Here is a 27,900-nt window from a genome sequence, read left to right on the forward strand (position 1 = left end):
ATTAAGTTTAAATATTTTTGTTTTTTTTTGTTTTTCCCCTCCTTAGGGAGAGGATAAATCATATGATGTATTGCTATTATTAGAGTTTCAGTAGGCTAGATAAATATAATCTGTTTCTTAAAAAAAAAAACATTTATTCTGATAGGTTTAGTCTGAATAGAGACACAATGTCAAGCTTTTTTTCCTTGAGCTGTAAGTGACCAGAACCTATGCATTTCAGGTGTCTGCAAGTACCTACTCGGCTGATTATGCTTCTTTCTGGGGGTGGGAGGAGGTGATCATTGCTGTTGTTTCTTTCCGAGTACTTGGGCTTTACAGACTTCTGTTGTGCTCCCTTGCCTCACGTATTACTATGTGGAGGCATTGTTTGAGCTCTCTTCATAAAAAACAAAAATCATATTTCTGATTGCTGTTGTATGTAACTGTAACTTGTCAAGGGCAAGGAGCGTCAGACGTTGGTGCACCGTACTGCTTTACATAAGGGCATGTAAGCTGTATTTTTCTTCTTCTTCTCCACCGTGCTTTCCAAATCATTTCACACGTTATGAACTCGATGCCCAGGAGCAGCCCAGAAGTGCACCCAGTTCTAGCGAGTGGTCCCGGCTACCCCGGAGCCCCCCTGTGTAACGCGGGTTGTTTCCCTTCGGCTCCCGGGGTGTGCCTACGGAGCAGCCCAGGCCAGAGGCTGACCGCCAGGAGTCCCGGTCCCGTTCTGCTCTCAGGGGCGAGGTGCGGCACCACGGGCTGCGGATCGCCGTTAGCCTCAACGCCGCTGCGGCTGCTTTCGGAGCCGGCTCCTGCGACCGCCCGGCGCCCACCTCCCCCGGGCCCCGCTCGGTACCGGCCCCTCGGAGCCGCCGCTCCCCGCCCCGGCCCCTCCTGCGCTCGGCGGCCCGGCCCGGGGGCGGCGCAGGGGCGGGCGGGGCCGGGGCCGGGCCGGGGCGGGCGGCGCGGGGCAGGGCGGGAGCGGCGGCGGCGGCCGCGGACTCGGTTTCCCAGGGCCGCTCGCGGGGGGCGGCGCGGCCCCGGCCTTGGAGCGGGCCCGGGCGGGAGCGGCGGGGCCCGAGCGCGGCGGCCAGGCCCGAGCCGGGGGGCGGCGCGGAGGCGGAGGCGGCACCGGGGGGGTTCCGGGGCCTGCGGCCCGGCCCTAGCGCGGCGCCCGCCCCGCCGCACATCCGGGCCCTCCCTCGGGCGGCCCCCTCCCGGCGCGGCCGCTCCCGGCCGGGCCCGCCCCTGACGCGCCGAAGCCGATCGCGGCCGAGCCCCGGCGCGGCCCGGCGCGATGCTGCGCTGCATGCCGCCGCTCTGGCGCTGCAACCGGCACGTGGAGGCGCTGGACCGGCGGCACTGCTCGCTGCAGGCCGTGCCCGAGGAGATCTACCGCTACAGCCGCTCGCTGGAGGAGCTGCTGCTGGACGCCAACCAGCTCCGCGAGCTGCCCAAGGTGAGGCCGCGGCCCGGCCGAGCGCGCAGCCGCGGGCCCCGGTCCCGGCCCCCCGAGCTCCGGGCGCTGCCCCCGGCCCGGCCCGGCCCGGCCCGCGCATCGCCCCCTGCCTCCCCTCCGGTTGCCGGGCGGAGCCTGGTGGCGGCTCGGCCGCTCCCGTCCCGCCGCGCTGCCGGGGTGGGTGGGGGGGGGGCCGGGGGCTTCTCCCCTGGACCGGCCCCGGCCCTGTGGGCGGGCGGGCGCTGCCCCGGCCCGGCGAGGGGACCCCGCGGCCTGCCCGGCCCGGCCCTGCCCGGCCCGGCTCGGCCCGGCCCGGCCCTGCCCCGCTCCGCTCCCGGGAGCGGCCTCCTCAGGGGCCGCGCCGCGTCCCGCGCCCCGCTCGCCCCGCAGGCACCGCGGCCTCCCCCCCTCCTCCCGGCCCCTCCGCCGTGCTCCCGGGGGAAGGTGGGCGCAGCGCCGCCGCTCGCAGCGGGAGCCCCGCGGGGAAGGGAGCGAGGCTGCCCTGCGGAGGGGCGGCCCGCCGGGGGTCCCGTGAGCCGTGCTGGCTGCTAGGAGAGGCACGGTGTGAATGTAAAAGCTCAGTTTTAGCCTGTAAGCCGGAACAGGTATCGGAGAAGCGTTTTATTCTTATTGTCCGGGACTTAAGCCCGCGCTTGTACCTTCTTTTGCTGTTCTGTTTAGCCTCAGTGCTCTCTGTGCAGATAATGCTGGTGATAAATGCTTTGTAGACACACCATGCCAGTGTGATTCTTCTGTAGTAGAGGGTGGGAGATCTGCTCTGCAGACAGCTGCAGGCTTGACCCAGACACCTCTGACTCCTAAAGGGTTTGCTTTCACAAGGCAGAGCCTTTATTTTTTCCTTACAGTACCATTCAACCAAAGCAGAAACGATGGCGTTCCTGTTCTGCTGGTTACTCTGAAGCACAGAATACTGCAAACAAGAACTGGAATTTGAACCTGTGCGTGTGCTTGCCTCTCAGGAAGGAGAGCACCTTTAAACATTACTGAGCTATAGGGTGTTATAGAGGAAGTTTTCCCATGTATTCCCTGACAAAATTGTACAAAAACTGTAAAAATTATGGAGTATCCTAAGTTGGAAGGGACCCACAAGGATCATTGAGTCCAATTCCTGGCTTCATACAGGAGCACACATAAATCAAACCATGTCTGAAGTGTTGTTCAAATGCTTCTGGAACTCGAGCAGGCTTGCTGCTGTGACTGCTTCCCACCGTTAGTTAGTGATACTTAACGAACTTTTCAGTTAAAAAAAGTTTTGTGCTGGAAAAAGTATTTCACTGTAGCACGTTTGGATAGGTGCTCATCAGAGTAAATATGGTCTAAGCTACTTTTTTATTAAAACATTAAGAAAAAAGGTAATTATTCTTTGTTTTAAAGTTTCTTGTTAAACTACTCATGCTTTTCTTATTGACGTAAATTTTAGGGAAAAAAGAATCTGGAAAAAAAAAACAACCCCTGCTTTTCAGTTATAGTGACACTAGTATGATCCTTCTGTCAGCTTTCTTCCATCATGTGTCTGGGGATCATTGTACAATTTAGGTGGGGACCTTTCTCAAACTACTGGAAAATTTGTGTTACAGGCAGGTTAGGACTTATGAATGAGTATCAGTCTCTTTTGCAGAGGAGGCTAATTGCATCACATCGGCAGTGAACTTGCCGATCCTCGCACTGCGCAACTCCTCCTTATCCCTCTGAATACTCAGAGTCTTACTTTGTGTTTATGTAGAAACTGGTTAGACTTCTACATAAGCTGAAGATACTGTGTTTTCTTTTATGTTAGCTTTTGAAAAGCATCTTTTGGACAACAAATGCAAATTTTATACTGCTTTATTTGGTCAGTGATCAGATAGGTATAATGCTGTCTGTGGAAGCAGGTGCTGTGTGTCTGTCCTAACCACCATCTCCTTCCTGCTGTCACTCCAACTACTTGTACTGTTCTGCTTTGGACCATCAGAGTCCTTGTTGTGATCATGGGTTCCCTTTCTGGTGATGGAGTTGTCCCCAGTTTCTAGAGTTTTCTGGTGAGGGATTATTAGAAAAAGCAATAGAGAAGAGAAAAATAATCTTACATGATCACGAATGGTGCTTCTGGTCCTCCAGTCTCAAAAGAGGTGTGGTAAAGTCAGAAGGGATACAGAGAATGGGGAACAGAAGGCTTGATAGGGGGTATGCAACAGCTTTCACACAAGGCAAAGAAAAGTTCGCGAGGTCTCCTCAGTCTGAAAAAGATAGTGCCACTCCTCCGTCAGATGGTAGATGTCTGGAGTACCACAAATGGCCTGCAGGGATTGAACAGGGAGCAACTGACCACTGGTTCTTGCAGCCCAAGGACCGAGGGCATTAACTGAAACCAAAAAGGGCTCAGTTCAGAAACAGTTTTTCATGCACGCTGTAGTTAACCTGAAGTGTGGAATTACTTGTCAGATGACATAACAGATGCTCAAAGTTTACATGGGCTCCTGAAAGAGAAGACAACCAAAAATGAATAAATACAAAGCCCTCATGTTTGACTGAGAAGTGGCTTATGCTGCATATCCTGGGAGAGACCTAAAAGTACTGTTTTGGACTTCATGTAGTCACGCTCTTCTGTATCGAATACTGTCTACAGCAGCTATGGGCTTTCTCCAGTAGTGAGAGCTACCAGCTATCTCTAGCAAAATCTAAATGCCCTCTCCCTCACAAGCAGGGTGAGGGTCAGATACACACAGCTGGGGCAATGAGCATAGTACCTCTAAGTGCTGGCCACTCTTGAATAAAGCAAAGGAGCTGATGGATGCTGCCAAGATATGCTGTGTCCTGGAGACATGTCAGCAAGAGCGAGCAGAAATAGGTCCTAAAGTTTTTCCCTTTGCAGCCACCCCTACCACATTTCCTCCAGCTGGTGACGCGGATGGTCGGGTAGTCCAGACGAAGTTGATGGTCTTTGGTAGAACAAGGCTGCAAGGTCAGACCCGCCTGAGGCGTGACCCAGTATGTCCGCGTGTTTTCTGCAGTTCAGAGCTGCGCTTTTTAGTCCCAGGTGTCGTTCCCGACACACAAATCACATGCAGGAAGGGTGTTATTAAGGGGTATTACTGCTGCGGACTGTGTGGTCATGGACATGGATCTAACAGAGGGGTGAGAATCTGCGTGTTAGGTGAGGTGGATGAAAATTGAAAGTAAATTGCCCTTTCACCAGGGGAAGAGAGGACAGCAGTGCATGCTCTGGGCACACGTTTCCCTCAGGGACAGCAGTCAGAGGGGTCTTTGGTTGGGGTGGGGAGCGTCCCTTCCAGGTGAGACACTTCACGGAAAGATGTGCCTTTTGTGTGAGAGAGATGAGGGGAGGAGGATTTGTGTGTACCATGGAGGAAGATACAGGGAAAGGAAAACGTGCTGGTTTCACAGAGTAGAGCTGCACGTGTCTGTTCCTTGGGGGAACGGTTTTAGAGGAATACTGAGGTGTGTGTACGGGAGAGGAGAGCAGCAAATGGAGATGAGTTGGAAGAATGTGAATGAGAGAGAGCACACGGGCTCTAAAGCAAGCTTGACCAGAACAAGCTTGTTTTTAAGGGCTCAGGAAGGATTTTGGGGAAAGGCATCTGTGTGGAGGTGGTCTAAGCAAAAGAATGGAGGGGAGGCTGACTTTTGAAAAGGTCCTTCTGTTTTACAGTTAACAAATAACTTCCTTTTAAAATGTTTGAATTTATCTGACCCCTCCTCTGTGGGTTTTCTTACTTACCTTATCCCCTTACCAGGCTATCTCTGTCTGACATACTCTTATTTATTCCATTTAATCTGGAGTCCAGAAACACTGGCAATGTCTTGTTCCTTCTGTGGCATCATTTTCGTGTGTTCCAGAACTTCCCAGGTCCCTTTCCTGCTACTGTTTTGCTTTTGATCTGATTAGATGATCTGTCTGCCTCCTGGCATTTCTTAATGACACCACACTTTCCTGAACTCTTTCTTCCAAGTTGTAGAAGTGACTGCTTGTTTCTCTCCTTTCTGCAGTGCTGAATAGTCATCTGTCTGCTCTTGCTCCTTTTTCATTTGTCCCATGTGGAATCTTTCTTGTTTTGAGTACGGATTTTTCATTATGGTGACTGAACTCTGGTTATTTGAAGTGATAGATTAAATCTATGTTGGGAACATCTGCTGCCTTGTTGCAGGGATTTGCTGCCAGGGTGATACAGCATGGTTTAATGGAAAGTGGTGAATTTTATTTGATAAGTTCTCTGCGCTCTTCACTGGGGTGCCTGAATTCTAGAGGACAACGTGCCTTGCGCTGTGCTGACCTGTTCCCTGCCTCGCTTGTATAAAGTGATTCCTGCAGGACCGTGTGTAGCACCTCACAGCAGCAGGATGAAGTCCTTCAGCTAGGGACGTGGTTTTCAAGAGTGCAGCTTGCTAGATCGCTAGATTAGAGCTACAAGAGGCACCTGACTCGCACAGCCCACTGTTTGTGAGAGCAGCTCAGAGGTGCAGGTCTCACCAGAAAGGAATGAAGGTAGTCTGGCATTCAGCGGAGGAACGTGGAGGCGGTGGATGGAGCAGATCATAGTCAGGAGGCGTCCAGACTCTTGCTGTGTTTTCTGAGGAGTGCTCGGGTTGGAGTACGGGAAGGCAAAAGGGAGATGTCGGAAGAAACCTGGGTGGAGCAGAGATTGTAGGACCTGGAGCGTGTGGGAGGAGGAGGAGGTGGAGCTGAGTAGGAACTGAAAATAGTGAGCAAGTTGATGTGGGGCAGGGAGGAGACATCCAGGCAGTGTCGGCCGCAGGGCGCTGCAGACCTTTTGCTGGAAGGATACCTGGCAGGGAGTGAAGTGAATTCGGGTGGGGCAGGCAAGGCTCATCCGAAGAGTGGGGGAAAAAGGAGGAAATAATAGAGCTAGATTTGATACCAAGTTTTTAGTGATGGTGCTGAAGAGGCAAGCCCTTAGGAATGTATAGCTGAGGGGGTGCAGTTCTGTTCCTTTGCTTTTTCCTTACCCAAACTCCCGTGATAAAGTGGGTCCAGTGCAGAAGACTTCCCCCCAGCTGTCCAGCGAGGTGTTTTCATCTTGCACAGAAAAACAGAGGAGAGGGATGCCTGGCTAGAACTCCAAGGAGAGAAGGGAGGCCTTGTAGGTCTGCTGCAGATTCCTTCCTGTTCTGGCTTGTTGCTATTTGCATCATGGCAGGGCAACTTCCAAGCTGGTAGAAGCACTCCGGGTTTCAGCGGTTCCTCCTGTTTGGCTGCAGTTAGCCCGGGGCAGCAGCATCGGTGTCCTTTGTCCCAGGCCTGGGATCCTGCTGCTCTGAGCAGGGTGAAACCCGAGAGTGGTATTTGTCACTTTCCCAAGACAAGGTGGGGCGTTGCAAGCCTAATTAAGAGCAGCTTTTAATTTCCTGGCATCTGGGGCTTGCGAGGAGGATCTCGGCTTTTATTTACTTCCACGGAGGAGTGAAGCTGTTCCTTTTAATCTCTGCATGCTAATAGCCCTTCCCTGAGAAAGTCGGGGAGCCATGAATCACCAGTGACTGGCCTCCTCAGTGTTTCACCCTGCCATAACGAGACTCAGCATGCTTGGGTGCCCAGCGAGGGCTGAATGTGCGCCGGGCACCTTCTCTTTTCCTGCATGTGAATGCTCTGCATCACAGGCTTTGTCAAAACGGCAAGCTGCATTTGCTTAACAAAACTAGCCAAGAAACTGGTTTCACTTGATTGTTATGAGACCTGTGCACAGAGTTGGCATGCTTCTCAATGCCTTTCAGGAGCCATATGAGTTAATGTGTACAAATGGATGTGGTTTTATTTTCCAAAAGCCAGATATTCTGGATGTGCTGCTGCCCAGAAGTTGAAATACTGCGGGCCTTTTCACCCTTATCCTTCCCTCTCTGTACAGAAACCTTCTGTCTTGCAAATCCTGGATGGTGGCTAGTCACCAGGTAAGGTTCTAGGGTAAGGACTTGTGCTGGAGCGTTAATAGCTGAGAATAAGCTCAGTTATGGAAAAAAGAGCCAATACAACTCTTGGAGATGCAAACAAGAGAACAGGAAAGAGGAAGAAGGAAGTAATTCTGTGTTCTATGGCCTACAAATAAGAATTGACCATTGTCATTTCTCAGTGAGCTGCAAGGTGTGTGGTCAGCTTTCTTTTTGTACAGTGTATAGGTGTGTTGCCCTGTGTGGATCTCCAAAGGAGCTCAGTTCAAAGGAGTGTAACAGCGAGGTAAAAAGGCGTACTGGGAGGTGAGGTTCAGTAAAGCAAAGGGTTCATGAAGATTTTGGTGCTGTGGCCTAAACAGGGCTTCTTCTTACCAAATCTTCCCTTTCATCGGCTTTAAACAATGAAGTGAGGTCATCAATGGAAATACCTACTCAGGCTCTCCTTTGGGTTCAGCTCATCTTGGTATTGTGTAGACTTCTAGATATGTCTCTGTATAATGTCAGTAATGTCTTCCATACCTTTGGGTACATCGGCTGCATTTGCACCTTTGAGATTTTTCTTATTCCTCAGTGACAACTCCTAGCATAGGTTCACCTTCCCTTGCTCCTGTTCCAGGCCTCTAAAGAATAAATTCGGCATCACAGTGGCCCTGCAGATCGTTTGATCGTTAACCTGATCTGCTTGCGTGTAAGATCTCTGTTTATTCCCTTTGACTATTTTCTGAGCATCTGCCAGCAATAATTTGGGGGGTGTCTCACTGATGTTTAGGGCTAAAGGCAGGACTAGGTGAATCTCTTTAGGTCCATGAAATTCCTGAGTTTAATGGAATCACAGAATGGGTGAGGTTGGAAGGGACCTCTGGAGGTCATCTGGTCCATTCCCCAATTAATCAGGGCCACCTAGAGCAGGTTGCCCAGGACCATGTCCGGGTGGGTTTTGAAGATCTCCATGGGGTGAGCCTGTCCGGGCAGCCTGTGCCAGTGCTCTGTGACCCGCACAACAAAATGTTTCTTGACTATCAGGGGGAATCTCTTGTGGTCCAGTTTGTGCCCATTGTCTCTTGTGCAGGCCACCAGGCACAGCTGACGAGAGCATGGCTCCATCTTCTTTGCACCGTCCCTTCAGGTGTTTCTAGACATTGGTAAGATTCCTCTGAGCCTCCTCTTCTCCAGGCTCAGCAGTCTCAGCTCTCTCAGGCTCTCCTCACAGGAGCCTGTGAATGTTTTCCTCACATTTGTAGGCCTTTGCTGGACTCTGTCCGGTATGCCCATTTCTCTCTTGTACTGGGAAGCCCCAAACTGGAGCCAGCCCTCCAGATGTGACCTCAGCAGTGCTGTGCAGAGGGGCAGGATCACCTTCCTTGACCTGCTGGCAATGCTTTGTGCAATGCAGGCAAGGATACCCTTAGTCTCTTAGTGACAAGGGCACACTGCTGGCTCCAGGGTCTTTTCTGCCAAGCTGCTTTCCAGGCGGGTGGCCCCCAACATGCCCTGTACCCAGGGCTCTTCCCCAGACACAGGACCTTTTGAGACTCTTGTCAGTCCACCTCTCCAGCCTGTCAGGGTCCTTCTGGGTGGCTGCACAGTCCTGTGGTGTGTCCACCACTGCCCCCAGTTTCATGCCAGCTTACTGAGGGTGCACTCTATCCCATTGTCCAGATCATTAATGAAGATGTTGAATAGGACTGGACTCAGTATTAACCCTTGTGGCACTGCCATGCCTTCCAGGCCTCCAACTAGACTTTGCACCACTGACCACCGTCTGAGCCCGGCTGTTCAGTTCAACCAGTTTTCTACCCACCTTGCTGTCTGCTCATCCAGCCCGTACATCAGCAGCATCTCCATGAGGGAGTTTTGGGCACGATGCTCTCCCTGCCATCCGTCCAGCTGGTTGTTTCACTGTAGAAGCTTATCTGTTTGGTCAGGTGTGACTTCCCCTTGGTGAGTCCGTGCTGACTGCTCCTGTTGATTTTCTTCTCCCTCATGTGCATAGAAATAGTTTCCTCTGAACTGCTCCATCGCCTTCCCAGGGATCGAGGTGAGGCTGACCAGCCTGTAGTTCTTTAGGTTGTCCTCCTTGTCCTTCTAGAAGATAGGAGTGGCATTTGCTTTTCTCCAGTCTTTGGGCACTTGATTTCATAACATTGCTTCACTGTCTGCCTGACAGCAACTTGAATGAGGCAGGGCACAGTGATGAAAGATTGTGGTGGATCGTGAGACATGGTGTGTGCTGTGGCAGAGGGATGTGGTGGCCTGCAGAGCTCTTGCATTGCAAGGTCCGTTGTGGCTTCGGGCTCTGCCTTCATCCATTCCTAGCTCGAGGTATTTAATGCGGTGTGTCTGAGCTGATCCCCAGAGAGCTACCTTGGCACCTTCCTATTTGTGCGCTTCCTGTTCAGAGGAATTGTTTTTGTCTTCTGTGTCTGAGAATCTCCTGCTGTCTCCTTCCACACAGGGGCATTTAACTCTTCTTAAAAACATTTTCAGGCCACCAAATGCACTTCATGAACACCAAGGTTAGAATTTGCTATACTCTGAATACCCTGCTCTGTACCAATTCATAAACTTGATGTTGTCTGCCTTGTCTCAGTTTCTCGGTTTCAGTATTAGAGTTAGTATTCCATTATAAATTAGTATTATTTGTGGTTTTGTTTGTTTGTTCTGGCTTTTTTTTTTTGGACTGTCGTTGTTTATCGTGCATCTCAAAGTCACTACCGGTGCTGGAGATGTCTGTTGTGTCAATGTACAGGGTGATATGATTTCTGCCTCAAGAAAATACATTCCCACTTGAAATAATCGGAACAGGTAATTGTCCAACTCTTGACATTGTTCTCCTTTGCTAACATTCGTGGCATTACGAATAAGTATTTTTTTTCTTTTTTTTGTTATAATTGCTACCTGACCTTTCTTTGGTCAGAAGATGGTTTAGAAGAGAACTAGGTGGGTACGTTGGGTCCCTTCGTAAGCCTGGAGTGATGGAGACTGAAAAAGGCCACTCCTGGGAGGCTGGCATTCTGTGAAAGGAGTGGGTGGGAACAGATAAAAGGTAGAATTGATAAGGGACAGGTCTTTGGATAGTACTTGGGGCGTGTTATGTTTTGCTGCTTCATCTGTCGCCAGAGTCCTGTCCCACGAAGTGATCTCGGTAGATCTTTCCAGATGAATGTTTCTGCAGGATTTCGGTGGGAGATGTCACTGGGGAACCAGGGTGTGTTGGTGGCACTCTTCCAGGCCTCCTGTACAGGACTCAGGGTAGAGGCTGCTTGTGCTCTGGTTTCAGCAGGGCCCCTCTGCTTATGGATTTGTATGGTGTTGCTTCTTCCTTTGAGATGCACTCTAAGACCATGAATTGCTGCAGACAGTGAAAACCCCCACAGCTCTGCAAGAGCAAAGTGTTAATTGTGGTGATCTAATTCTGGCTTGGGGATTTCCTTTCTGCAGCCCTGAATTAGTTTGTCATTTCGTTTGGACCAGAGATTTCACTTTGCTTCTGCATTAAATGCTTGGGCATTCTTGGTGTTTGCAGTCGAACAGTTGCTGCATTCTACCCCTGAGGGGGCTGCATTCCTCAGTCCCCGATTAAATGCCTGGGATGAAGCAGCTGGTGCGCCTTTGGCTCAGAGACAGCTTGCTTTGTCTTAGCTGGAATGTGTCCCCGATGCTTAAGTACTTTTATATATTTGAAATGCATTCCTCAGGGCCTGATACGCGGGGTTAAATAGTCGGAAATCCGGCCGGTCTGCATTACGGAGGGCTGCGTGGCTGCAGCCGGGGAGCAGCCTGCCTGTGCGTAGGTCTCTCCAGCTCTGGTATGTGCGGGGGCACACGGAGCCGCTGCCTGCCGTCCTGCCCTGTGAGCCAGGAGGAGCCAGGGCCCTGTGTATGGCTCTCCCGTGCTGCACACCAGTGTCTCCGTGTTGTGTTCTGCCTCGGGTGGGAGGGTGGGGAACGGCCCCATCTCGTGTATGGGGGCTGGTGGGGAGGACAGCCCGTTGCTGCCCTTGCTGAAGCCCTAGGGAACGGTGACCTCTCCGTGGGGGGCTGGCTGCAAATGCGAGCCTGGCCAAAGGCTCGTGTGGCTGGTGTTTGGCTGTTGCAGAGGATCGGCTGCTTCTCCTTGGGACTCTGCTGAGTTGCTGCCTTTTGGGTGTTGGTGATTATCTGCTTGTGGTCCGAAGAGGCTAAAGCTAGTTTAGTGAAAGAGTGGAGAATGGAACAGCCCTATAATTGGAGCTGGCTATTGGGGAGGATCCCTTGTTTGGGATGGCAGATGGATGTGTATCCACTGCCTGTATCTTGCTCGCTCAGGTGGGTCCGACAGAGTAACCTGCCAATGCCAGAGGGATCTCTGAGGAATGTCCTGGTGTCAGGGTATACCTGAGTGGTGGCACTGATGCCTTCCCCTTGGCATCTGGGCTTTCTTGTAAGGGTGGGGTGCGGCCTCGCCACTGAAGCTCCAAGCTGCAGGTGTTTGGATCTCTCAGTGGTGATGATCATGTTTTTGACCTCTGCTCTGTTAAGTCCATAAACCTCACTACGTTTCAGATGGGAATGATTCTTTTCCTTTTTTCAAGCCGTTCTGGCAATATATATTGCTTGGATCGTTTCTCTCAGGGTAGGGAAAGGTCTCTCTGGAATGTACTGCTCTGGTGGTGATATTTAGTGCTGCTTGGGGGTGCTTGGGTCTTCCAAGTGGGCTGACTCCTGCTCTGCTGGGAGAGCTGCACAGTCCTGGGACTGACGTCCTGCATTGGTCAGCTATGGGATAGAAATCTTTCTGGTTCTTTGGCCTCACCTGTCAGGAGTTGGCTTTGAGCACAGTGATTTTGAAGGACTGAGTTCAACCTTAAAGCCGAGCAATTCTGAAGTGCTTTGCTTTGTGTTCTTTTTGCTCCCAGTTCTCCATGAATCTCTCCTATACAGCGGGCTTCCCAAAGGCAATCCCACTGGTATGGTCATCAAAGACCATTTCTCTTTTATCTCAGACGTAAGAGGAGGAACCCCAGTTCTGTTAAGACTTCTAGTGCTAGATCTGACACGTGCTCCAGCATGCTGCCACCTTGGCCATGGAGCGCCCAACAGTCTCTTGCTGCCTCCACAGGTAATGCTTTAGATGTAAAGCCCATGTTAAGCAGGACAATGTGAATGAAGCATAAGGCTCAAATATGTGGCCTGGTTTTGCTGCAAAAATTTTGAGGAGCTGCTCAAGCTGCTGTGTTTCACTGATGACACCTCCTGCCTGCAGTGGCTGAGTCCTCTGTGTTCTGGTGGTGTTCCTGTGACCCCAGCCCATGATAGCATTGAAAGCATGGGAAACCAGGCCCTGGTCTTGCTCATGAATCACCAGGAACATTGCAATTATTTTCCTGCTACACAGTCGATCCTGCCTTTAATTAGACATGTGCTGTCCTGCTGAAGGCAGTGGGACTGTACCAGCAGGGTTTGACAGCTGGACTTGAAATTCTCCTAAGAGTAATAAGATCATAGAATCATGGAATGATTTTGGTTGGAAGAGACCTTAAAGATCATCTAATTCTAACCCCCCCGTGTCATGGGCAGTGACACTTCCAGAACTTCCCTAGGCAACCTGTTCCACTGCCTCAACAGCCTCTGAGTAAAGACTTTCTTCCTTATATCTAATCTAAACCTACCCTCTTCTAGTTTAAAGCCATTATTCCTTGTCCTGCCGCTCCACTCCGACAGAGTCCCTCTCCAGCTTTCCTGTAGCCCCCTTTAGGTATTAGAAGGTTGTTATAAGGTCTTCTCCAGGCTGAACAACCCCAACGCCCTCAGCCTGTCTTTGTAGGAGAGGTGTTCCAGCCCTTTGATCATCTTTGTGGCCCTCCTCTGGACTCATTCTAATACTTCTGTGTCCTTCTTATGCTGGGGGTCCCAGCGCTGAACACAGTACTCTAGGCGAGGTCTCATGAGAGCAGAGTAGCAGGGAGTCTCACTTCCCTAGACCTGCATTTGATGTAGCCTAGGATATGGTTGGTTTTCTGGGCTGTGAGTGTACATTGCTGGCTCATGTTGAGCTTCTCATCCACCAGCACCTCCAGGTCCTTCTCCTCAGGGCTGCTCTCAATCCATTCTTCACCCAGCCTGTATTTGTGCTTGGGATTGCCCTGGCCCAGATGCAGGACCTTGTGCTTGGCCTTGTTGAACCTCATGAGGTTTGCAGAGGTCCACCTCTTGAGCCTGTCAAGGTCCCTCTGGATGGCGTTCCTTCCCTCCAGCAGGGAAACCCCACAGCGCAGCAGTTACCCAGGCGCTGTTGGCTTGCTCACTCCTTGCAGCAAAATCGCCCAACCCAGACAGCTCTGTGGCTCTGGGCCTTTGCGTCTGAGGCAGCCTGTGGGTCACAGGTTGTTTCTGAGGAAATGGGGAGATGTCTGAGTCCTGCTGTTTGGGCACCTGAACCTAGGAGCACCCTAATAGTTTTAACTGCAGAAGCAAGAAGGTTTTGGGTAATTCTGGTGTGAACGGCATGTTTACAGTGCGGACCCAGTTCCTCTAGATATGTAAGTCTCTGGATATATAAGTTGTCACTGCCTTATTTCAAAAACATTGGCCTGTGTGTCAGATCATTGTGGCTCCGTGGCTATATGAGCTGGGTGTCTGACTCCCCCTAAGTGCTGCTGAGCTTGAGAAACGCCACATCTTTCTAAAGCACTTTGTTGAAGTCCGCTTAAAGCATGCTTAGCTGAGGAGACAAATGTCCCTGCAGCCTCTTGTCTGCTGTGTGCAGGAGGTGTCCTGGCACTGAGGCAGCCCCCACGAGCAGCCTGCTACTTCTTGTGAGAAAATGGGAGAGGAGCGGGGACATGCAGCCATGGGGATGGCTCTCCTGCAGGCACAGGCAGGAGCGTGAGGCTGGCCATCAGAGGAGAGCAGCAAGGTGACACCGGGAACAAAGGCGCCTGTGTCCTGGTCCCCGTCCCCAGGCAGGCACAGTGCCCTTGGCAGGACTGGTGTTTGGGTTGTGACACGGAAACATGACTGTGCAGACGTGGACGGCTTCATGCCTGTCTCTGTGTTAGCGTCAGTGTGGGGAACACAAAGGGGTCTCCTTGCATTAGCAGCATTTGAGTGGAGAGCTGGGGCTCTGCCGCAGAGAGGCCGGAAGCTCTTTATTCTGTACCCTCAAGAAAACAAAGGTTCAGAAAAGAGTTCAGAAACCAACCCAGGCCTCAGGCAGACCTGGAAGGGGGGAGCAGACTGCATCTGAAGTACTGGGTATTTTCATCATCCCTTGGGTGCTTCAGCACCAAAGAGGTTTTCTCTGCTTGCTTGGCTGTGAAAACGTACCTTTCTGCATGTGGGGTGGGAGGTGTGGGGCGTATGGGCTCATTTTTCTATCATACAAGTTGTGGGTAGGTACAGGGCGCTGGCCTTGGCTGCAGTAACTCTGGGCTTGCAGGTGCCACAGGCTGGATCACAGAATCATTAAGGTTGGAAAAGACCTCCAAGAACATCTAGTGCAACTGTCCCACTACCACCAATGTCACACTCTAGACCATGTCCCCAAGCACCACGTCCAACCTTTCCCTAAACACCCCCAGTGACAGTGACCCCACCACTTCCCTGGGCAACCCGTCCCAATACCTGACTGCTCTTTCTGAGAAGAAATCTCTCCTAATTTCCAACCTAAACCTCCCCTGGCACAACTTGAGGCCATTCCCTCTAGGCCTATCGCTGGTTATCTGCAAGAAGAGGCCGACCCCCAGCTCCCCACACCTTCCTTTCAGGCAGTTGTAGAGAGCAATAAGGTCTCCCCTGAGCCTCCTCTTCTCCAGACCAAACACCCCCAGTTCCCTCAGCTGCTCCTCACAGGACTTGTGTTCCAGGCCCTTCACCAGCTTCATAGCCCTTCTCTGGACATGTTCCAGGGCCTCGATGTCCTTCTGGTACTGAGGGGCCCAAAGCTGAACGCAGCACTCGAGGTGTGGCCTCACCAGTGCAGAGCGCAGGACGATCACCTCCCTGGTCCTGCTGGCTGCACTGCTCCTGATACAAGCCAGGATGCCGTTGGCCTCCTTGGCCACCTGGGCACACTGCAGGCTCGTGTTCAGGTGAGCATCAACCAACACCTCCAGGTCCTTTTCCTCTGCACAGCTTTCCAGCCGCTCTGCCCCATGCCTGTAGCACTGCATGGGGTTGTTGTGACCAAAGTGCAGGAACCGGCACATAGCCATGTTGAACCTCATCCCATGGCCTCTGCCCAGTGACCCATCCTGTCCAGGTCCCTCTGCAGGGCTTTCCTACCCTCCAGCAGATCGACACTTCCCCCCAGCTTGGTGTCATCTGCAAACTTAGTGAGGGTGCACTCAGTCACCCTCTGTGGCAGGCATTGCCAGTCAGCACAAGGTGCATGGTGGCTTTGGGTACATCGGTGTCCCTGGCCCTGCCACTTATTTCCGTGCTGCCTTGGTCATTCCTGTGCTGAAACCCTTCCTGCTGAAGCAGGGGGCCAGTTCCCCTGAGCCTCTCCTGCACAGGCAGCTGCGGTGGCTGGGGTCACGCAGCACTGCTGTGCAAGAGAGGGGCTGTTCCCCGCTGAGCGGGGCTGGCTCTTTGGCCATTAGTCCTCTTTGGGGAATGGTTGGCTTTCCAGGTCTGCCCTCAGGATTTTGTTGTTCCTGGGAAATGGCGTAGTTGAGTGGTGTTTCAAAGGGTTTTGTTCTGATCCATTCATTCATTATTCTTTCTCCTTTTTTTAATTTTCCACCTCTAGATCTGGCTAAGTGAGCAGAGAAAGGAGGCATGGCTCTGCTAAGCGTTACACTTCAGCAGAAAGGAAGCCCTTGGTGGTGGCGTCCAAATTCCCAGTGTCACTATCTGAATACTGTGGTTCTCCAAGCTAACCCAGTAGCTCCATTAACCTTTTGTTCATGTCCTGGGGCTTTGCCACAGCCTCAGTAGTAATGTTGAGAGCTTTGTGGATATGAAAGTAGACAGAGGCAGGATTAAAGTTCAGAAAAGTAAGCCATTTCAGCAAACTGAAGAAACACAACTTAGTGGAGGTATGCTAATTGCAGAGAGGAGGAGGGAGCCTCAGACATTTTCTAGGACCTCTTGTAGACAAGCAATAGTTTATAAGGGCTTTTTTAGGATTTAGCTGTGTATATATGTGTTGTGTGTGACTGTGCATGTATTTGATGGTTGTGTTGCCATTCAAAGGGAACGTAACAGCTAGAAAAATGGGCTGACAGGAGTCTCATACAGTTCAACAAAGGGAGATGCCAAGTTCTGCATGCAGGGAGGAATAATCTCACACACCGTTACAGTCAAGGAAATGACCACCAAAAGCAGCTTTGCGGAAATACCGGGGGTCCTGATGGACAAGAAGTTGATCCACAGATAGGAAGAGCATTGACAGCAGGTCACTAGAGGTGGTTCTTCTGCTCTGCTCAGCGCTGGTGAAAGCATATCTGGAGGACAGTGTCAGAGTGGGTCTCCCCAGTGCAGAAAATACATGGATGGACAAGATTGTGCCCATCCATGGGCACAAAGATGGTTAAGGTTAAAGGACTGGAGCATCTGTGATACAGGGAAAAGCTGAGAGAATTGGGACTCTTCACCCTGGAGAAGGCTGAGAGGAAATTTACAAATGTATATAACCTGTCAGGGAGTGAAGGAGATGGAGCTAGACTTTTCAGTAGTGTCCAGTAACAGGACAAAGACGTGATGGGCAAAGAGTGAAATAGAGGAAATTCAGTTTAAACAGATTGAAACACTTTTTTTTTTTTTTTTTTCTCCTCTTTTAACTGAAATCACTGTTGAATACTGAAACATGTTGCCCACTGAGTTTGCAAAATGGCCATCCTTGGAGATTCCCAAAACAAAATGGGACACAGCCCTGGGAAACCTGCTGTAGTTGAGCCTGCCTTGCGCAAGGGTTGGATAAGCCGATCTTGAGAGATCCCTTCCAACTGCAACCATTCTATGATTCTGCTGGGCCTGCCCCAGTGACACAAATTGCCTTTTTGAGAGAACTACTGTGTTTGAAAATCTGCCTCCTTCACTTACTGACCAAGCTCTCTGCTAGTATCCATAGGCAGTGGGATTTCTACCTCTAGCTGATTGATAGAGGTTGTGTGTGAAGGAAGGGGTGACAAGCTCCATTCCTTCTCTTGCAGAACAGGAGAAGGCTGAGGCAGCTAGTTTAGGAGTGGGACGGTCAGTGTTCCTCAAGTGTGGGAGGGAAATAGGGGACTGTCAAACTTCTGTCTCAGTATTTAGGCATCTCCCTCTCTTCGTTTTGGTCAGCACCACCTCTAGTCCCACCCACCTGCATTGCTAGGAAGCAGTCATGATATGTGAAGGATGTGAGACTGAAAGCTCATTTCCAAATCAGGTTAGTATTTACTCCTTCCTATGTTCACTCTGCTTTTCTAAGCAAGAACACAGCATTGACCAAAGCAGGAGACGCAGGCTAACCAGGCTCATTAATTAAGTGGAGGCACAGCGTTTCACGTATACTGAACTGCTTGAGACAGTGGATGCCAGTGGTGAGAAGCTCTGCAAAGTGGGATGGCAGGCATCCTCACATTACGAGCAAGAAACAAGTTCTGGATCTTTTGGATACAAATCCATCTGTATGTGAAGCTCAGTACTTTTTCAATATAGAGATTTTTTTAGTTCCTCAGCAGGAGCCAAAGGTGAATCTGCCAAATGGGTCCAGTATTTGCTGCTAGCAATGTTTCTTGTTTTCTTACATGGTTAGAGCCTGTTGTTGTTTCACTTGAGTAAAACCACAATATGCTGTTTGGAAATGTTCTTTGAGTAGGACTGACCTAACTGTTGAAGATGAGTGTTCTGTGGTCAGGATGGCTGTTGGTAATATTTCAGTTTGAAGCTAATGCTTCTTTCCCTTTTCCCAGTAGAAAAAAAAAAAAAGGGGGGGTGGAGGGGGGAGGCGGGTTGAGCTGAGGCTTTTTCTTTGGTTATGCAAGCAGGCCTGTGATTTTGACCTCACGTTGCATGTACTACCGTTGACAATGTTCTTTGCATGTCGTACTTGATCACCTCCTCTCATCCTTTTGGATGTTGTGCTCAGAGGTGTTCAGTTTTCATAATTTGTCCCCATGTTTAGAGTTCATCTCCTTGTAGGGTCTGGCAGAATGCCCTGGCATTGAAGAAGGCCAGCAGGCCACCCTCCTGGGTGTATGACTAGGAGCTTACCTGGAGACTGGAGAAGTGATTGTTCCCTTTTACCTAGCACTCTGCAGGACACACCTTGATAACGTGTCCATTTTTCCAGTTTGGAGCCTGCAATACAAGGACAGTGTGGACAAATTGTTGTGAGGGGAGGAGGGCTCGGTAAGGTGTGCAGGGGCTGAAACACTTGCTGTGGTAGGATAGGCCAAAGGGATTTCTTCAGCCTGGAGAAGACTGCTCTGAAGGGACTTCATAAAGCCTGCCAGTGCGTACAGGGAGGTGGGTTATCGAGGTGATGGAGTCCAGTGGTCCCTGGCAGGAGTAGGAGAGGCATGGGGTATTGTTGGACTAGGAGGTTCTGGCTGGTACGAGGATGTTCAGTGAGGATAATAAAGAGGCAGGTGCAGGGGCCTAGAGAATTTTTTGATCCTCCTTCATTGGAGGTTTTGAAGACTTGACTAGACAAAGGCCTGAGCAACCTGGTCCAACTTCATAGTTGACCCTTGGAGCAAGGGATTGGACTAGAGACCTCCCGAGGTTCCTTCCAACCTGAATTATTTCATGATTTTGTGATAAAGATCTGTGAGGTACAAGGGATTAAGGGGATATTACTTCATTGTCCATTTGGACTGAAAAACCCATGGATCTAGTTTGTCTTGTTTTGTAAGAGATTGAAGTAATCAAATTTTATTTCATAATCATGGATAAACTTGGGTGACTTTTCAAGTATTTGCCTGATTTTGTCTTTAGAGGGGATCCTGAATGAGGATGTCACTGCTGAAAACGTGCTGCAGAGCCTGCATTTCACATTTTTCTGTATTTTATGCGATGTTATGATTTTGAGCACTGAAGTTATTTATCTTTCATCTTAAAGTGCTTTAGAGGCTCTTTATACTTTTCACTAATTTTCAGCCTATCAGTACATTAATGAGAGCAATGGCTTATGTACTTCCAGTCTGTTATATTGTAGTTGCACTGCTCTGGATATTCTAAGAATTTATGCCACCTGAATTGTATTTGCAAGACAATTTTGTAGTTGCTTTCTATCTTAGGCATCCTGTAGCCTCTCACTTACTGTGACAACAAAATGTAATATATTCTAATTCACAAAAGCCTTTCCTCCTACCCAGATATGCTGTTAATATATTAATATATAATTTATACCCTCACATCTTTGTGTTGAGCCTCTTTTATGTGTCATAATCTCCATCGTACTCTGAGCTGGCTGAATTCCTCTGCATCAGAGTCTTGTTTCACTAATCCATGTTTGCTCTTTGTGGTCTTTGGGCTTCTGGTTTGCTAGTAAACTGTGAAAGTTTGTCATTCGTTTTTTTCTCTCCAGACTTATGGTTTTATTATTATATCGCTCTAGTTGGAAGGATCTAAGTCATGCAGCTTTGGTGGTTTTTCTGTGTGTGTGTGTTTTGGTGCTCAGAAAATCTTGAAGTTGTGTGTTTCATCTCAATAGAGACATACTGTATGGTACTAAATTTGTGATTTTTTTTCCAGCTGTGTGAAACATGATTAACAGTGATTAGAAAAAGGGATAATTACTGGTCTCCAAAGAGACATTTGCTTTGGCTTTCACTCTTAGTTCCAGTAACAATCTTACAATTAATTTGTTCTTCCAGTGTCACAAGTGGTTCTGTTGTGCGGTCACGTTTTGTAAATCTGGCTGTTGGAGTTACAAGTTGAAGTATCCAGTTTCCAGAATAGTGAAATGAAAATTGCATGCATCATGCTAGATCTAGTGTTTGCAGTCTTCTCGGTTCTTTATTACCTCATGTTGTCACGCATTACATCATACTAAATTTACAATCTTAGCAGAGATAAGAGCAAACTTGACTACTTGATAGGTTTTTTCCTAAAAACCTTGCTACTGTAAATGGGAAGTGTGCTTTTGTTTCCTCCTGTAGAAAGACTCCCCTCTGAACAGCAGCTGAACAACCAGCGTGTTTCAGCAGTGCTCATCTATCTACTTAGGCATTTTTACTGTAATGACACCTCAGTCTGTACTACACCAGTTACGGAATCCCCGATAAGCTGTCCTGGCAAAACTCCTTGTGCTGTTGGTGAAAATAGTATTGAACAAAGCAGTCTGTAAAGGGAAAATACAGACCTGGTGCGTCTGTGTTTCAGCTGCCAGCATTTCACTGACACAGTCCTCTTGGTAAGGGGTTAACAGTGAGGACTAAGTAGCTGTTACCTAACAGAATTAAAAACAGGTTCTTTCTAGTCAGACTGGGCATGGCAGGTCACTTGGGTCCTGTGGAACTTTCTTCTCTAGCAAATAAAAAATCTTAATTCTTGCACAAGAACACTAATTCTACACCCGTCTTTTGTGATTTCCCCTGATAACTTCTAACTAATTTGAATTTTTATCACATCTATCTATCTATCTATCTATCTATCTATCTATCTATCTTTCTTTCTATCTATCTATTTTTATTTTTTATTTTTATTTTTTTTTTTAAGTCTGGCTTAACTGACTTCTAAGGAGTGGGATGTACTACTCTGATGTTTTGGTGTTTACTGAATGGAAATTTCTGCACATACCTGATAATGGTCTGTCAGTACTGTGAAGTTTTGAGTTTATTTAGTCACCAAAAAAAAAAAAAGGCTGTGTCAGGAAAAAAACACGTTGTTTAATAGGTGTAAAACAAAATACAAAACAAGGTATCTTGCAGTGTTGTGTTTAGTAGGTAACTCCCAGAAGTGAAGTTAATTGTGTGAAGAATCGAGATTGTCACAGCAGCCTAACTGAGGCTTGGTCTGCACTTAGCCTCAAAAGCACGTCTGTGTGCATGTAGGTTCTGATTATTTTCAGTAACATAGCTATGCTAGTAAAATGCCTGTTAAGCAGTTTGTTTTGTTAGATTGTGATAAACTGCATGGATACAACTGCTGTGCCAAAGAAGTGTGTTTTTTTTTTTTTTTTAACAAGTGCTTTTTTTTGATGGCCTAGCTAAGAAAGTAACATAACTGTAGGCGAAAGAGAAGTTGTTCACAGCTAGCAGTTCCCTCCACAGATGACTATTTTTAAATTCCTGTGTCAATAAATTCTTCCCATGTATCTTGCAGTGCAACGTATAGCATGATTTTATTTAGTAAATTCTATTTTTTTAAAGTCTGGACATCTAATTTGAGACTGTTTAAAATCTGTAGCCAGAAGCGCTAGAAGTTTGGACTATAGATGTTCCGTTCCCTTTGTTATTTTCCAACTTGCAGACTCTAGCAGGTCAACACAATGTCTTGCCTGGAATTTCCTTACATTCTAAAATTAGGAGAAGGATCTAAGAAACAATAGCAAATCAAGTCTCTAAATGTCCTGCTCTGGCTCGAGGCTTTGCTGTCATTTAGACTTTCACCTACTTCCTTTTTTCTTAAACTGATTTTACATTAGATAAACTGAATTAAAAAGAGCTCATCCTGCTCAAAATCAGACTGAATTTACTCTTCTCCTGATAAAGCTTTTCATGCTCCCGATGTCCTAAAGCAGTACAGTATCCAGCTCTGGTGCTGTTCAGCCCGTGTTTCTTGCTGTCTGTGTGGGGGGTGATGTGGAAGCCTGACAAGCTCGGTGTAGCTGCGGCCGTGTTGGGCAGTCCCTCGCACTGCACACGCACCCAGCAGCACTTCCTGGCTGAGACACCTCTGTGGGAAACTGCAGAGGCTTGAGTCTACAGCACAGAAGCTTTTTGTGAGAAAAATCAGGTGCATACAACTCGTTAGCCCGTCTGGTGGGGTGAGCAGCTCTCTTCATTGTCTGTGTATCTTTTCACAGTCACGTTTTGCATCACCTTTACTTCCTTCCCCGTCCCTTGTCTGGCTTGTGTTATTGTGTTTCGCAGTGTTAGCTGAGGGTGCCCTCCCACCCCAAACTGAATGAATTTCAGTACCCCCTTAGCTGTTCCTGGGGCAAGTCTGTTTCAGCAGCCTTTTATACAGATGGATTACTGGAAAGGGAGCTGAGGAAGACCTCAAATTCTTGTTTGGTCCGCAGTGAGGCTGTGTAGGCAGCCTTGACTCTCTGAACCTGTTGTCTGATCTGCAAATAAGCTTGAGATTGCATTTTCTCTTGCTTAGTGTAACTCCATTTCTGCCTCTGGCTTAGCACAGACAAGGTGATTACGTGGATTAGAAGTGGCTTGTCCTTGTCACTTCATAGACATGAGTTTTTACCAAGCTTCTTTTTAATTCTCTTTTTCATCGTGGGTTGAGTTGTTACCTCTTAAGGTCTGGTCATCTAAAACTCAAAAGCTGTTAGAGATAACTTAGAGTACTCATCTGTGATGTGGCAGAACCCAAGCACATAATCAGAGTCTTGCTTCAGTGTTATTACACGTGTAACAGTCTCTGCCTTGATCTATTTGTAGGTTATGGGTAAACGTCTTGAAACTGACTCTTTCTTTATCAGGTTAATAATGTTTGTTTGTTATTCCCAGCCATTCTAAAACAATCCAGGAAATACAGCAAACGCCACAGCCTTGATTTCCATCCTGTCTTATATCCTATGTCCAACAATAGCTAGAAGCAGCTGCAAGATTTGTCAAGCTAATAATTATAGTATGTTATGTTTAGTAAACATACTGAGAGGCTGTTTATGTCTAAAAGAGGATGATGGACGAAAGTTCTAATTTACTTCTTATAGGTAATGTAATTCACTTCTGAGGACAAGAGTAGGTGTGAAAAAATTGAACGTTATTGGACTAGCACACCTCTAGAGGTCCCTTTGACTCAACACTTCTGTGACTGATGTTTCTAGAAAGGAATTTGCTTTCCTTCTCTAATTCTTGGTTACTTGGGCCCTACAGATAGTTTGCTCACTCCTTTTCTAGTACAAGTGGCACAAATGTTTTCCCTGTTGTTGTAGGAAACTGTGACTGATGTCTTGACAAGCTGTACTGTACAGCAGGAATGTTTATGACAGCAGGGACAGGATTCAGTCTGAATGTCCTCTTATGTTTCTCCTTTGTTGGCTTCTCTGAACCATACTCATAAACATCGTCGGGTCTGTTTGTGAGCTCCTTTATTGTGACTTCCTCATGATGGGAGTATGTGAATGCCTAGGACGGGTGTTCTGTGTTTCCTAAGGTACCTGTTCATTTTGCATCCTACACAGGAAGGAGAAGGGCAGTGGGATAATAGAGATATTAAATAAATCATTAAGCTAAACTCATTACATTACGGGTTTCACCCTTGTCTCTTGTAGACCTTAATTGGGGTTCTCATCTGTGCAGTGACTGCACTTTGGGGCCCTCAGCAGGAGGGAGATTGAGAAGAGATGGCATTTGTCTCCAAGGATGGATGCTTGCCCTGAGGTGAGACAACACATTTTCCACAGAACTGCTGCTAACCCAGTTTTGTTCTCTTCCTGTCCTAGCCTTTCTTTAGGCTCCTGAACCTGCGCAAACTGGGCCTGAGTGACAATGAAATACAGAGACTTCCCCCTGAGGTTGCCAACTTCATGCAGCTGGTGGAACTGGACATCTCCCGTAACGGTAAGGTCAGAGCTCAGTGAGGGAATAGATGCCCCACAGTCTTGCTTCTTTGCATACTGCACTGCTGTGTGCATTTCTGTTCGGAGAGTCAGAACAGTTCACAGTGCTGCAGAGTGATCTGTCATGGGTCCGGAGCTGTGAAAATTTGCTTGTTTTACTGTGTCTCAGGCTGCCACCAGTACCTGGTGGCCCATTTTCCACATGATGGATTCTCCTCAAGCCTCTTTTTCTTTAATGTTTGTTTGTTTGTTTGTTTGTTTTCACAGACATTCCAGAAATTCCTGAAAGCATCAAATTCTGCAAATCTTTGGAGATCGCAGACTTCAGTGGGAATCCCCTCTCCAGGTAGGAAGGTGTATGCAGCCTTTTTGTACAGCTGAGAATGAGAGTTGAAGTTCCTCATCCTCCCTAGCTTTCTCTGGTCTTCATCTTGTAATTGTTTTCCCTTGAAGTTAAGGCCTAGTATCACCCTGCTTTTGCCAAGACCTCCTGCTGTCTGCTCTCCTGACACGTGGAACACTCAGCATAGGGGAAAGTTGGCGTGGCCTCTCTCTTCTGCAGTGCCTTTGGTTTGGACTTAGGAGGCTTTATTCATACTGATGCCACTAGCGTGAGAGACTTCTGTCCTCTTGCATTAAGTTTCTTACTCTTTTCCTACTCCTTTACCATGCTGCACAAAACAGAACGGATGGAGACTGGTTGTGTTATGGAGGAGTACAGAAAGCCTTGCATGCTATCCTTTGCTCTCTCAGTCCTTTTTGCTCTCTGTCGCTTACAACCTAGGGTGGCCATGCTTTGAACCTGTTTGGTCAGTTTCCATGGTAACACAATGCCCAGAACTATGTCTGGGAGCAGGGATCTGCCTTCTCTAGTATTCTCTCTCTAAAGCTCTTAACGCATAATGATCTGGGAATTTAAGTGTGGCTTCTCTGCCTCAATGAGCTATATTTTAAGGCACTGATGTCTTATGTATTGTCTGCAAGGGTCCCTGGAGATGCCAGCCTGATGCCAGATGCCTGCTGCTCTTGTGCTCCTGGGCAAGTGCTGCCTGTCACCCTTTAAATAGATTTAACTCTGCTTCCCTCTTGTGGTGCCAAACACTGTCAGAATGGGAGAAGCCTTTCAGTCTTTGAGAATCCCCATGCCACAGGAATGAGGAGCATTTCTTGCCCTACAAGATATTTGTCAGTCTTTTTGTGGTCCAGAATTCATCAGGAAAGAAGGATTTCTCTGCTTTGTGGGTCTCTCCCTGCTCTATTGTACTTTGGAGCTGTTGTGATTGTACTACTTGCTCCTGGGGAATTCAGCAGTGTCCTCTGCAGCAGTATGCCTTACTGGGTATTTGGATTTCTTGGTAGCCCTTCCTCCTTCCAGGCTTAAATGATTGCATGGTGTAGCTTAGTCTGTGGTTCATGCTTAAATACTACAGAGAGCAGTGTGCATACTTGGACATGTAGTGACTTTGTTGCAAGGAGTTTTGTGTCTTGGAAATGGGGCATATCCTGGGTCAGGAGCTGGAGTCAGAATTGGTTCCTGCCTGTCTCATTTGTACCTGTTTATACCAATTGGAATAAGACTGGCTTTTGGGGGATTTGAGTGAGTTCAGCACTGATTTTGCATGCAGAATTGATGGCGCTTTATTCTGTCATGTTTTCACAGACTTCCTGAGGGTTTCACACAGTTGCGGAGCCTGGGCCATTTGGCCCTGAATGATGTGTCCTTGCAGAGCCTCCCTAACGACATTGGAAAGTGAGTATGCTCCTGTTCCTCAGAAAGGAGGGGAGGGCCGGGGTAGGAGCACTGTGCTATTGGGGGTGGCAGTGCTAGCAGGACTTGTAGGGCAAGAGCGTGCTCTCCCAGCTACAGCTTGCTGCTGTACTGAATATGCTATCTGACCACCTCTAAGCATTATTCTTGTTGAAAGGCAACCTTTTTTAAAAGTTTCTTTCCTGGACTCAGCTGCTTCTACTCTTCCACGGTCAGTGGCACAGGCAAGGTGTAAATCTAGGTCTCTCAAATCCTCTATCTTCTCTCCTTCTATGAGTGCCCGTTTGCCCATTTCCAAACAGGTTTGGTCTGTCCTGTGATGTTGAAGTGACTCATGCTTCTAGCAAATAACCAAGGGAAACCTCGTGGTGCTTTGTCCATGAGGTGCAGTGCCCCTCCTATGGGATTTGGCTTTCTACATGTGAGGGATTTTTATCTTTTTGGGCAGACAGTCCTTTATGTGATATCATGTTATCTTGCCCCAAGTTTGGACGCTGTGTTGTAGCCCCCTGATTTTGCAATAAGGTGTCACCGTCATTACAAGTAATTTAAGATATATTTCCCCCTTTCCCTCATCTCCATTTGTGTGTACACATTTAAGCATATGCATTTGTGTGGGACATGAGACACTGTCACAAGGGAAGGGATATGAACATCTCCTTGGTACCTCTGAAGCCCTATTGAATGAATTTGGCTTTCTAACTCCCTTTTCTCTTACAGTTTAGCAAACCTGGTGACTTTGGAACTACGTGAGAACCTGCTAAAGACTCTACCAACGTGAGTATCTGTTGGCTTCAGGAGTCTCCTGCCTGATAGTTCAGACTCATGGGCTTGCTTTTTTTATAGTATAAGATTTGGAACTTTGATTGGGAGGGCTCAAACCTTTGAATAAGTTAGCTGCATCATGCAGGTTTTCTGTAGATTGTGTTGAGGAGGGAGAGAGATAGTACAGGTCTTAAGAGCAGGGAAAAATATTTGGAGTCTATCCTCAGCCTCTGTGTCAGAAATGATTTGGAATAGACAGGGTTCCACACAAAAGCTTCTGGAAATTGTGGGAACCTTTTTTCCTTGAGAGGTGGAACAAATGACGATTGTTATGGAAAAAGAGAAATACGAATACATACTGATGTGGGTGTTGGAAGAACTCTGTATACAGTGAAGTTAGTAATTTGAATGTCTACAGTATATTTTGCTTCTTATGTCTATTTTCTTTCTGATTGTCCTGGTTGAGCAGTTTGTGGGAATGGGTGGGAATGGCTTTTCTGCAACGGGTAAAAAATAAGCTGGCAAAGGAATATTCAAGGTAGAAAAGGTAAGTCATATTAAATGTCTCAGAGAGTTAGGAATAGAGCTAACTTTCTGGCAGAGGATATGTTTGGTGCAGCTGATGCTATCAAATAAATAGAATGTGGAGAATTAATAAGGCTGTACATCAATCTTTGATCTGGAGCCCATAAGAATTGTCTGCTGAGTTTTCTTTGAGGTTTCATTAGCACTGTCAGCTTGTTTTCTGCCTGCTTATCCATCCAGTTGATGGTTACAACCCCAGTCTTCCTTGAATATACATTGGAAGGGATTCCACCTGACTTTTTTGAATAGCAGTAAGTTTTGGGGCTACACAAACTCCCCAGTGATTGCACGAAGTAAGCAAATATTGTCACCCTTCCTTAGTGTCCTCTTATTATTCATGGCAAGCATTCAATCTGGCTACCTGTGTTTTCCTCTGTGCTTTCCTGCTTTATTTAGATAAGTGGGCAAAAGAGGCTTCTAATGATGTGTTCAAGCAGGGCTTTGATAATAAGCAGTATCAGTAAACAGTTCAGGCTTTAGTTTTGTTTCTTCTGTGATAGCTGTACCTCCCTCACTGCAGGACGTTGCTGTGACTCATGCGCATCCTTTTACAGATGGTTATTTTCCTCCAGGCTTTGCAAGTACAGGGTTTATCTGGCTCTAGAATTAATGTGTCAGTTTTGACCCTTTAGATAAGACATTTCCAAAAGGGAGCTGACAGTCTGCACGGGTCACCTCCCAGGCTTTATACCTGGTGACTATGAAGTGATAGACACGTAGTTCAAACTAACACTGTCATCTTGTCTCTGATGC

At 48.1% G+C, this 27,900-nt stretch overlaps 1 protein-coding gene across 22 annotated transcripts in view; it reads left to right on the forward strand.

Annotated features, from left to right (window-relative positions):
- The first annotated feature begins 1,061 nt into the window (after positions 1-1,061).
- The window catches only part of SCRIB (scribble planar cell polarity protein), a 115,243-nt gene continuing 88,404 nt past the window's right edge, over positions 1,062-27,900 (forward strand). For 14 of the 22 annotated variants that reach the window (XM_084282443.1, XM_084282425.1, XM_084282423.1 and 11 more), the window contains exons 1-5: positions 1,063-1,444; positions 23,913-24,030; positions 24,297-24,375; positions 25,690-25,779; positions 26,518-26,574. In XM_084282443.1, coding sequence (XP_084138569.1) covers positions 1,283-1,444; positions 23,913-24,030; positions 24,297-24,375; positions 25,690-25,779; positions 26,518-26,574 — 506 coding nt within the window. In that variant the 5' untranslated portion in view covers positions 1,063-1,282. Of the gene's footprint in view, positions 1,445-23,912; positions 24,031-24,296; positions 24,376-25,689; positions 25,780-26,517; positions 26,575-27,900 lie in introns of all 22 variants that reach the window. The other 8 variants (XM_084282428.1, XM_084282436.1, XM_084282429.1 and 5 more) reach the window with 2 other exon arrangements.

The sequence above is a fragment of the Netta rufina genome (assembly GCF_964035555.1).
Source record: "Netta rufina genome assembly, chromosome: 2".
NCBI classification, from domain to species: Eukaryota; Metazoa; Chordata; class Aves; order Anseriformes; family Anatidae; genus Netta; species Netta rufina.